Source organism: Oncorhynchus mykiss, chromosome 12, assembly GCF_057628025.1.
Source record: "Oncorhynchus mykiss isolate SJ-2025 chromosome 12, ASM5762802v1, whole genome shotgun sequence".
Taxonomy (NCBI): domain Eukaryota; kingdom Metazoa; phylum Chordata; class Actinopteri; order Salmoniformes; family Salmonidae; genus Oncorhynchus; species Oncorhynchus mykiss.
The window spans coordinates 5,817,501-5,830,000 of NC_143033.1; the positions used below are offsets into that span (position 1 = coordinate 5,817,501).

A 12,500-nucleotide genomic window follows, 5' to 3' on the forward strand; every position below is an offset into this window, starting at 1 on the left:
ATAAATCTTGTGAAACTGATCTAGGGGAGGCATTGGTGGAATCTCGGGCCAGAGATTGATGGTTGAGGACATTTCTCTGACGTCCCTTGGTCCCTCTGTCTCCTATCATAACTCCTCTGTCTCCATTCATACCTCCTCTGTCTCCTTTCATACCTCCTCTGTCTCCTTTCATACCTCCTCTGTCTCCTTTCATACCTCCTCTGTCTCCTATCATACCTCCTCTGTCTCCTATCATACCTCCTCTGTCCTCTATCACACCTCCTCTGTCCTCTATCACACCTCCTCTGTCCCCAATCATACCTCTTTTCTCAGTGGCTGGCCCCAGCTTATAGCACATCTCCCTGCAGTAACATACTTACTCTCTGCTGAAGTGGATGTTAGAAATGGGTTGATGGGGGACAACAGGACGTACATATATCAGTGAGATAATTAGTCACTTTCTAGTCCCTGTTCTAGAATGTGTTATTGTCCCTGTTCTAGAATGTGTTGTAGTCCCTGTTCCAGAATGTATTCATTCTAGTCCTTGTTCTAGAATATCTATCTTCCAGTCCCTGTTCTAGAATGTCTTCCAGTCCCTGTTCTAGAATGTGCACTAGTCCCTGTTCTAGCATGTCTTCTAGTCCCTGTTCTAGAATGTATTCCAGTCCCTGTTCTATAATGTATTCTAGTCCCTGTTCTAGAATGTCTTCCAGTCCCTGTTCTAGAATGTGCAGTAGTCCCTGTTCTAGAATGTCTTCCAGTCCCTGTTCTAGAATGTCTTCTAGTCCCTGTTCTACAATGTCTTCTAGTCCCTGTTCTAGAATATATTCTAGTCCTTGTTCTGGAATGTCTAGTCCCAGTTGTAGAATGTCTTCTAGTTCCTGTTCTTGAATATCTTCTAGTCCCTGTTCTTAAATGTATTCCAGTCCCTGTTCTAGAATGTATTATAGTCCCTGTTCTAGAATGTGCTATAGTCCCTGCTCTAGAATTTGTTTTAGTCCCTGTTCTGGAATGTCTAGTCCCTGTTCTAGGATGTCTTCTAGTCCCTGTTTTAGTCCTTCTTCTGGAATGTCTAGTCCCTGTTCTAGGATGTCTTCTAGTCCCTGTTTTAGTCCCTGTTCTAGTCCCTGTTCTAGGATGATTTCTAATCCCTGTTCTAGAATATCTTATAGTCCCTGTTCTAGGATGTCTTCTAGTCCTTGTTCTAGTCCCTGTTCTAGTCCCTGTTCTAGGATGTCTTCTAGTCCCTGTTCTAGAATGTGTTTTGGCCCTGTTCTAGAATGTCTCCTAGTCCCTATTCTAGAATATCTTCTAGTCCCTGTTCTAGAATGTCTTCCAGTCCCTGTTCTAGAATGTCTTCTAGTCCCTGTTCTACAATGTCTTCTAGTCCCTGTTCTGGAATGTGTTTTAGTCCATTTTCTAGAATGTCTTCTAGTCCCTGTTCTAGAATGTGCTCTAGTCCCTGTTCTAGAATGTCTTCTAGTCCATGTTCTAGAATGTGTTTTAGTCCCTGTTCTAGAATGTCTTCCAGTCCCTGTTCTACAATGTCTTCTAGTCCCTGTTCTGGAATGTGTTTTAGTCAATGTTCTAGAAAGTCTTCTAGTCCCTGTTCTGGAATGTCTCCTAGTCCCTGTTCTAGGATGTCTTCTTGTCCCTGTTCTAGAATATATTATATTCCTTGTTCTGGAATGTCTAGTCCCTGTTCTAGAATGTCTTCTAGTCCCTCTTCTGGAATGTCTTCTAGTCCCTGTTCTAGTACCTGTTCTAGTCCCAGTTCTAGGATGTCTTCTAGTCCCTGTTCTAGAATATCTTCTAGTCCCTGTTCTAGAATATATTCTAGTCCCTGTTCTAGAATATCTTCTAGTCCCTGTTCTAGAATATCTTCTAGTCCCTGTTCTAGAATATCTTCTTGTCCCTGTTCTAGGATGTCTTCTAGTCCCTGTTCTATAATATATTCTAGTCCCTGTTCTAGAATATCTTCCAGTCCCTGTTCTAGAACATATTCTAGTCCCTGTTCTAGAATATCTTCTAGTCCCTGTTCTAGAATATCTTCTAGTCCCTGTTCTAGAATATCTTCTAGTCCCTGTTCTAGGATGTCTTCTAGTCCCTGTTCTAGAATATATTCTAGTCCCTGTTCTAGAATATCTTCTAGTCCCTGTTCTAGAATATCTTCTAGTCCCTGTTCTAGGATGTCTTCTAGTCCCTGTTCTAGAATATATTCTAGTCCCTGTTCTAGAATATCTTCTAGTCCCTGTTCTAGAATATCTTCTAGTCGCTGTTCTAGAATAACGTCTAGTCCCGTGTTCCGGGATGTATTCTGAACCCTGTTCTAGTCCCTGTTCCAGGATGTTTTATTCACCTTGTTCTGGAATGTCTTCTAGTCCCTGTTCTGGAATGTCTTCTAGTCCCTGTTCTAGAATGTGTTTTGAGTGCCTGTTCCATGTACAGTCTGTCTCATAGTCTCATAGTTTAGTTTAGTTGGTCAAGGCAAAGTCTCTTCCTCTAGTCTTTTAATGGTCGGTTTTGCATTAGGAGTTATTGTTTTTTTTCCAAAAATTGTAACAATCAAATCACTGATCATGAATTTGATTCATCAGTCATCATTGAAAAGAGATCTGTTTGTTTCAGTGCTGGTTATGAAATAGGTTTTGATGACAGGCGGCACAATTACAGCCTGAATATGTCCTTGTTGTTCAAAACTCCGTTGTATCCCAGCCATGTGGTGTATGAAACTCCCGCTCATTGTCTTCCTCTGCTATAACATTTACAAAGATAAATAAATAGATAATGAAACACTGCAGGTCTCAAACAACAGAGCAATCCCCACCCCCCAAGTCATAAACAGCCTACCAAATGGCACCCTATTGTCTGCATAGGGCACTTATTTCCAGCAGAACTTCCAGCAGAGCACTACGTAGAGAACAGGGTGGCATTGGAGACTCACCTGTAAGACCTGTCCCTGAAGCACAGCATCTCTGGAGGAGTCGATGTGGCCCCCTGGCGGCCTTTCGCTGTCTCTATGATATACACAGCCAGCAGGCATGTGAAGAAAGCCTGTTATTTTTCTTCTGCCTACCTACACTACAGACCACTACAGACCACTACAGACCACTACAATACACTATAATAGTACCTTACAGACCACTACAGACCACCACAGACCAATTACAGACCACTACAGGCAACTACAATAGTACACTTTAGACCTCTACAGACCAATTACAGACCACTACAGACCAATTACAGACCGCTACAGACCAATCACAGACCACTACAGACCAATTACAGACCACTACAATACACTACAATGGTCCACTACAGACCACTACAGACCACTTCAATACACTACAGTGGTCCACTACAGACCACGACAGACCAATTACAGACCACCACAGTCCACTACATACCACTACAAACCACTACAGAACAAGTACAGACCACTGCAGACCAATAACAGATAACTTCAATACATTACAATAGTCCACTACATACCAATTACAGACCACTGCAGATCAATTATGTACCACTTCAATACACTACAACAGTCCACTATAGACCACTACAGTCCACTACAGTCCACTATTGTCCACTACAGTCCACTACTGTCCACTACAGACCGCTACAGTCCACTACAGACCACTACAGTCCATTACAGTCCACTACAGACCACTAAAGTCCACTACAGTCCATTACAGTCCACTACAGACCACTACATACCACTACAGTCCACTGCAGACCACTACAGTCCACTACAGTCCATTTACAGACCACTACAGTCCACTGCAGTCCACTACAGTCCATTACAGACCATTACAGTTTACTACATTCCATTACAGACCACTACAGACCACTACAGACCATTACAGTCCACTACAGTCCATTTACAGACCACTACAGACCACTACAGTCCACTACAGACCACTACAGTCCACTACAGTCCATTACAGACCACTACAGTCCACTACAGTCCACTACAGTCCACTACAGTCCATTACAGACCATTACAGTCTACTACAGTCCATTACAGACCACTACAGACCACTACAGTCCACTACAGACCACTACAGACCATTACAGACCACTACAGACCACTACAGTCCACTACAGTCCATTACAGACCACTACAGACCACTACAGTCCACTACAGTCCACTACAGTCCACTATAGTCCATTACAGACCTCTACAGTCTACTACAGTCCATTACAGACCACTACAGACCACTACAGTCCACTACAGACCACTACAGACCATTACAGACCACTACAGACCATTACAGACCACTACAGACCATTACAGACCACTACAGTCCACTACAGACCACTACGGACCACTACAGTCCACTACAGTCCACTATAGTCTATTACAGATCACTACAGACCACTACAGGCCATTACATACCACTACATATCACTACAGACCACTACAGTCCACTACAGACCTCTACAGACCACTACAATAGTACATTTGGGGGGATATCTTTTTTTGCTAGATAATAATTGGATATTGAGAAGTCACTGGGGAGCCCTTTGTAGAATTTCTGCCAGAGAGACAGTGACAGACAGACAGACAGACAGACAGACAGACAGACAGACAGAGAAACAGACAGAGAAACAGACAGAGAGACAGACAGACAGACAGACAGAGAAACATAGAGACAGACAGACAGAGAAACAGACAGAGACAGACAGACAGACAGACAGAGAAACAGAGACAGACAGACAGAGAAACATAGAGACAGACAGAGAAACAGACAGACAGACAGACAGAGAAACATAGAGACAGACAGACAGAGAAACAGACAGAGACAGACAGACAGACAGAGAAACAGACAGAGACAGACAGACAGACAGACAGAGAAACAGAGACAGACAGACAGAGAAACATAGAGACAGACAGAGAGTTTGGAGTAGCAGCCAGAGGCTCTTCACCTAAGAGGCTCAGTCATTCTCCATGGCTTTCGCAAGCTGCCTGTGTGTTTTGGTGCTGGGGGGGGGGGGGGGGGAAGGGGGGGGGGGGGCATTCAAGGCAAGCACAAAATTCTACTCTTCTCCTCTCAAACGCATGGTTTCCAATTGCCTATGATTGGTTGGCGCTTAGGACTGTATACTGAGATAGACTGACTACAGTACAGCCTGCTGCTCCGCACAGTACTGTCAGATCCCAGGATCTCCATCCAGACTCAAGATACAACGTGAAATGTGAAATACTGCGATCTTAATAAAATACCTAACTCTTCCTTAGATTAGTTTGAACACTGTAAATGTAACGGCATTCTTCTCCATTCTCCCTTTTCAGGTCGCCATGGAGACGGAAGCTACTGGCCCTCTGACAACAACCTGATTGATAGGAGCAGTCTGAACGGTAAGCACCCTCGACGACCCACAATGCATTGCTGCCGAACAGCCTTAATTGCTCCCTATTGTAGCGGGGGGGAGGGGGGGGGGAGGGGGGGGGGGGGTTACGGCCATGTGACATGCCCAGAGTTATCTCTACCAGACCATGTGACATGTCCAGAGTTATCTCTACCAGACCATGTGACATGTCCAGAGTTATCTCTACCAGACCATGTGACATGTCCAGAGTTATCTCTACCAGACCATGTGACATGTCCAGAGTTATCTCTACCAGACCATGTGACATGTCCAGAGTTATCTCGTCCCCCCGCCCCCCCACCAGAGCTCCACCAATGGTGTTGCAGTTTTGTGGATTTAAAGCAGCATTCTACACTGTTATTACAGTTTAATGACATAGCAGGTCTGGGAACAGATGGTAACATAGGTTATTGTGAAGTCTATAGCAGGTCTGGGAACAGATTATAATATTGGAAGGCTATAGCAGGTCTGGGAACAGATGGTAACATAGGTTATTGTGAAGGCTATAGCAGGTCTGGGAACAGATGGTAATATAGGTTATTGTGAAGTCTATAGCAGGTCTGGGAACAGATGGTAATATTGGAAGGCTATAGCAGGTCTGGGAACAGATGGTAATATAGGTTAATGTGAAGGCTATAGCAGGTCTGGGAACAGATGGTAATATAGGTTATTGTGAAGTCTATAGCAGGTCTGGGAACAGATGGTAATATAGTTTAATGGGAAGTCTATAGCAAGTCTGGGAACAGATGGTAATATTGGAAGGCTATAGCAGGTCTGGGAACAGATTATAATATTGGAAGGCTATAGCAGGTCTGGGAACAGATGGTAATATAGGTTAATGTGAAGTCTATAGCAGGTCTAGGAACAGATGGTAATATAGGTTAATGTGAAGGCTATAGCAGGTCTGGGAACAGATGGTAATATAGGTTAATGTGAAGGCTATAGCAGGTCTGGGAACAGATGGTAATATTGGAAGGCTATAGCAGGTCTGGGAACAGATGGTAATATAGGTTAATGTGAAGTCTATAGCAGGTCTAGGAACAGATGGTAATATAGGTTAATGGGAAGTCTATAGCAAGTCTGGGAACAGATTATAATATTGGAAGGCTATAGCAGGTCTGGGAACAGATGGTAATATAGGTTAATGTGAAGGCTATAGCAGGTCTGGGAACAGATGGTAACATAGGTTATTGTGAAGGCTATAGCAGGTCTGGGAACAGATGGTAACATAGGTTATTGTGGAGGCTATAGCAGGTCTGGGAACAGATGGTAATATAGGTTAATGTGAAGGCTATAGCAGGTCTGGGAACAGATGGTAATATAGGTTATTGTGAAGTCTATAGCAGGTCTGGGAACAGATGGTAATATTGGAAGGCTATAGCAGGTCTGGGAACAGATGGTAATATAGGTTAATGTGAAGGCTATAGCAGGTCTGGGAACAGATGGTAATATAGGTTATTGTGAAGTCTATAGCAGGTCTGGGAACAGATGGTAATATAGTTTAATGGGAAGTCTATAGCAAGTCTGGGAACAGATGGTAATATTGGAAGGCTATAGCAGGTCTGGGAACAGATTATAATATTGGAAGGCTATAGCAGGTCTGGGAACACATGGTAATATAGGTTAATGTGAAGTCTATAGCAGGTCTAGGAACAGATGGTAATATAGGTTAATGTGAAGGCTATAGCAGGTCTGGGAACAGATGGTAATATAGGTTAATGTGAAGGCTATAGCAAGTCTGGGAACAGATGGTAATATAGGTTAATGTGAAGGCTATAGCAGGTCTGGGAACAGATGGTAATATAGGTTAATGTGAAGTCTATAGCAGGTCTAGGAACAGATGGTAATATAGGTTAATGGGAAGTCTATAGCAAGTCTGGGAACAGATTATAATATTGGAAGGCTATAGCAGGTCTGGGAACACATGGTAATATAGGTTAATGTGAAGTCTATAGCAGGTCTGGGAACAGATGGTAATATTGGAAGGCTATAGCAGGTCTGGGAACAGATTATAATATTGGAAGGCTATAGCAGGTCTGGGAACAGATGGTAATATAGGTTAATGTGAAGTCTATAGCAGGTCTGGGAACAGATTATAATATTGGAAGGCTATAGCAGGTCTGGGAACAGATGGTAATATAGGTTCATGGGAAGTCTATAGCAGGTCTGGGAACAGATTATAATATTGGAAGGCTATAGCAGGTCTAGGAACAGATGGTAAAATAGGTTCATGGGAAGTCTATAGCAGGTCTAGGAACAGATGGTAAAATAGGTTAATGGGAAGTCTGTAGCAGGTCTGAGAACTGTAAACTAGCTGATTTTACAGTAGGGAGCCGTTTCCAGGTCTGAGAACTGTAGATTAGCTGATTTTACAGTAGGGAGCCGTTTCCAGGTCTGAGAACTCTAGATTAGCTGATTTTACAGTAGGGAGCCGTTTCCAGGTCTGAGAACTGTAGATTAGCGTATTTTACAGTAGGGAGCCGTTTCCAGGTCTGAGAACTGTAGACTAGTTGATTTTACAGTAGGGAGCTGTTTCCCTTCAATTTCTTGCCAGACGAAGACTCTGTACACACGCACACACACGCACGCACGCACGCACGCACGCACGCACGCACGCACACTCACACACACACACACACACACACACACAAACACACACACGCACACACACACACACACACACACACTGCAATCTGTGGAGATGTCTCTATGGGGAAATCTGTGTCTTAACTAAGGAGCACCAGATAATCACAGGCTGCAGGTTTATTAGCAGGAGAACGGCTAGAGGGAGATGAGGAGAGGGGGAGAGGAGGGTGGAGGGAGATGAGGAGAGGGAGAGAGGAGGGTGGAGGGAGATGAGGGGAGGGAGAGAGGAGGGTGGAGGGAGATGAGGAGAGGGAGAGAGGAGGGTGGAGGGAGATGAGGAGAGGGAGAGAGGAGGGTGGAGGGAGATGAGGAGAGGGAGAGAGGAGGGTGGAGGGAGATGAGGAGAGGGAGAGAGGAGGCTAGAGGGAGATGAGGAGAGGGAGAGAGGAGGGGGGAGGGTGATGAGGAGAGGGAGAGAGGAGGGTGGAGGGAGATGAGGGGAGGGAGAGGGGAGGGTGGAGGGAGATGAGGAGAGGGAGAGAGGAGGGTGGAGGGAGATGAGGAGAGGGAGAGAGGAGGGTGGAGGGAGATGAGGAGAGGGAGAGAGGAGGGTGGAGGGAGATGAGGAGAGGGAGAGAGGAGGCTAGAGGGAGATGAGGAGAGGGAGAGAGGAGGGGGGAGGGAGATGAGGAGAGGGAGAGAGGAGGGTGGAGGGAGATGAGGAGAGGGAGAGAGGAGGCTAGAGGGAGGAGGCTAGAGGGAGATGAGGAGAGGGAGAGAGGAGAGAGGAGGCTAGAGGGAGATGAGGAGAGGGAGAGAGGAGGCTAGAGGGAGATGAGGAGAGGGAGAGAGGAGGGTGGAGGGAGATGAGGAGAGGGAGAGAGGAGGGTGGAGGGAGATGAGGAGAGGGAGAGAGGAGGCTAGAGGGAGGAGGCTAGAGGGAGATGAGGAGAGGGAGAGAGGAGGCTAGAGGGAGATGAGTAGAGGGAGAGAGGAGGCTAGAGGGAGATGAGTAGAGGGAGAGAGGAGGGTGGAGGGAGATGAGGAGAGGGAGAGAGGAGGGTGGAGGGAGATGAGGGGAGGGAGAGAGGAAGGTGGAGGGAGATGAGAGGGAGAGAGGAAGGTGGAGGGAGATGAAGAGAGGGAGGGAGGAGGGTGGAGGGAGATGAAGAGAGAGAGAGAGGAAGGTGGAGGGAGATGAGGAGAGGGAGAGAGGAAGGTGGAGGGAGATGAGGAGAGGGAGGGTGGAGGGAGATGAGGAGAGGGAGAGAGGAAGGTGGAGGGAGATGAGGAGAGGGAGAGAGGAAGGTGGAGGGAGATGAGGAGAGGGAGAGAGGAAGGTGGAGGGAGATGAGGAGAGGGAGAGAGGAGGTGGAGGGAGATGAAGAGAGGGAGGGAGGAGGGAGGAGGGAGATGAAGAGAGAGAGAGAGGAAGGTGGAGGGAGATGAGGAAGGTGGAGTGAGATGAGGAGAGGGAGAAAGGAGGGTGGAGGGAGATGAGGAGAGGGAGAGAGGAAGGTGGAGGGAGATGAGGAGAGGGAGAGAGGAAGGTGGAGGGAGATGAGGAGAGGGAGAGAGGAAGGTGGAGGGAGATGAAGAGAGGGAGGGAGGAAGGTGGAGGGAGATGAGGAGAGGGAGAGAGGAAGGTGGAGGGAGATGAGGAGAGGGAGAGAGGAAGGTGGAGGGAGATGAAGAGAGGGAGGGAGGAGGGAGGAGGGAGATGAAGAGAGAGAGAGAGAGGAAGGTGGAGGGAGATGAGGAGAGGGAGAGAGGAAGGTGGAGTGAGATGAGGAGAGAGAGAGGAGGGTGGAGGGAGATGAGGAGAGGGAGAGAGGAAGGTGGAGGGAGATGAGGAGAGGGAGAGAGGAAGGTGGAGGGAGATGAGGAGAGGGAGAGAGGAAGGTGGAGGGAGATGAAGAGAGGGAGGGAGGAAGGTGGAGGGAGATGAGGAGAGGGAGAGAGGAAGGTGGAGGGAGATGAGGAGAGGGAGAGAGAGAGATGATGAGTGGATGGGAGGAGAGTGGAGGGAGATGAAGAGAGGGAAGGAGGGAGATGAAGAGAGGGAGATTAAGAGAGGGAGATTAAGAGAGGGGTGGAGGAAGGTGGAGGGAGATGAGGAGAGGGAGAGAGAGAGATGATGAGTGGATGGGAGGAGAGTGGAGGGAGATTAAGAGAGGGAGGAGGGAGATGAAGAGAGGGAGATTAAGAGAGGGAGATTAAGAGAGGGAAGGAGGAGGGTGGAGGGGATGAGGAGAGGGAGGGAGGGGTGGAGGAGATACCATAACCCTACACAACACCACTATACTACACCACACCAATATACTACACCACACCAATATACTACACCACACCACTATACTACACCACACCAATAAACTACACCACCACCACCCCACACCACACCACTATACTACACCACGCCACTATACTACACAACACCAATATACTACACCACACCACTATACTACACCACACCACTATACTACACCACACCACTATACTACACCACACCAATAAACTACACCACCACCACCCCACACCACACCACTATACTACACCACGCCACTATACTACACCACACCACTATACTACACTACACCACTATACTACACCACACCACTATACTACACCACGCCACTATACTACACCACACCACTATACTACACCACACTACTATACTACACCACACCACTATAATACACCACACTACTATACTACACCACCACCACCCCACACCACACCACTATACTACACCACGCCACTATACTACACCACGCCACTATACTACACCACACCACTATACTACACCACACTACTATACTACACCACCACCCCACACCACACCACTATACTACACCACACCACTATACTACACCACGCCACTATACTACACCACACCACTATACTACACCACACTACTATACTACACCACCACCACCCCACACCACACCACTATACTACACCACGCCACTATACTACACCACACCACTATACTACACTACACCACTATACTACACCACACCACTATACTACACCACGCCACTATACTACACCACACCACTATACTACACCACACTACTATACTACACCACACCACTATACTACACCACACCAATAAACTACACCACCACCACCCCACACCACGCCACTATACTACACCACACCACTATACTACACTACACCACTATACTACACCACACCACTATACTACACCACGCCACTATACTACACTACACCACTATACTACACCACACCACTATACTACACCACGCCACTATACTACACCACACCACTATACTACACCACACTACTATACTACACCACACCACTATACTACACCACACTACTATACTACACCACCACCACCCTACACCACTATACTACACCACCACCACCCTACACCACACCACTATACTACACCACCACATTACCACCAACACACGCTGTAATCTGGGTGTTGGCAGAACATCTCCTAGATCCGTCGTGACTCGCTGGAATGACAGCGTGCTCACTGACCTGCCACAATGCCTGCTGGGATGAATTAGGAAGTAGTCGTGTGGCTTCTGTCTGTTCTTCTGATTGGAGCAGATGGTCGAGCCATCCGGCCCGTCGCCTTCCAGCGTGGTAGAGGTCAGAGTTCACTGACGGAGCACAGACCTCCGTGTAATATCTTTGTTCTCCAGGGACACGAGCAGCGAGCAGTGTGAGAATGGTACCCTATTGCTTTAGACCATCCAGTCTGCACATACAGTATACTGTCAAATAGGGTGCCATTTTGGTGACAGAGCCCCCCACTTCCAACTGTGCTGTAGGTGTGTGCAGTAAGTGTGCCAGCTGGATGTCAAGGATAGTCACCCCATTTACGCTGCGTCTGAGACGGGCTGAGACCACAGCGAGCAGTGTGAGAATGATAGTGACCCCTGAGTGACGGGCTGAGAGCCGGGATTGGTCAGGTGTTGTGGGACAGAGAGTCATATTATTTGTCTGTCTGTGTTCTTTTTGTCTCTACTAAACATTCTTAGAATGTCCTCAGATGTTCTAGAAGGTATAAATGTTCTCAGATGTTCTAGAAGGTATAAATGTCCTCAGATGTTCTAGAAGGTATAAATGATCATAGATGTTCTAGAAGGTATAAATGTTCATAGATGTTCTAGAGGGTATAAATGTTCATAGATGTTCTAGAAGGTATAAATGTTCTCAGATGTTCTAGAAGGTATAAATGTCCTCAGATGTTCTAGAAGGCATAAATGTTCATAGATGTTCTAGAAGGTATAAATGTTAATAGATGTTCTAGAAGGTATAAATGTCCTCAGATGTTCTAGAAGGTATAAATGTCCTCAGATGTTCTAGAAGGTATAAATGTCCTCAGATGTTCTAGAAGGTATAAATGTCCTCAGATGTTCTAGAAGGTATACATGTCCTCAGATGTTCTAGAAGGCATAAATGTTCATAGATGTTCTAGAAGGTATACATGTCCTCAGATGTTCTAGAAGGCATAAATGTTCATAGATGTTCTAGAAGGTATAACGTTATGTTGTTATACTTTTTTTTTCATACAATCA

At 46.4% G+C, this 12,500-nt stretch overlaps 1 protein-coding gene across 1 annotated transcript in view; it reads left to right on the forward strand.

Moving 5' to 3' along the window:
* The window catches only part of dcc (DCC netrin 1 receptor), a 584,728-nt gene that overhangs the window by 496,735 nt on the left and 75,493 nt on the right, over positions 1-12,500 (forward strand). Inside the window, exon 22 of the mRNA XM_090191568.1 lies at positions 5,276-5,341. Coding sequence (XP_090047694.1) covers positions 5,276-5,341 — 66 coding nt within the window. The remainder of the gene's footprint in view (positions 1-5,275; positions 5,342-12,500) is intronic.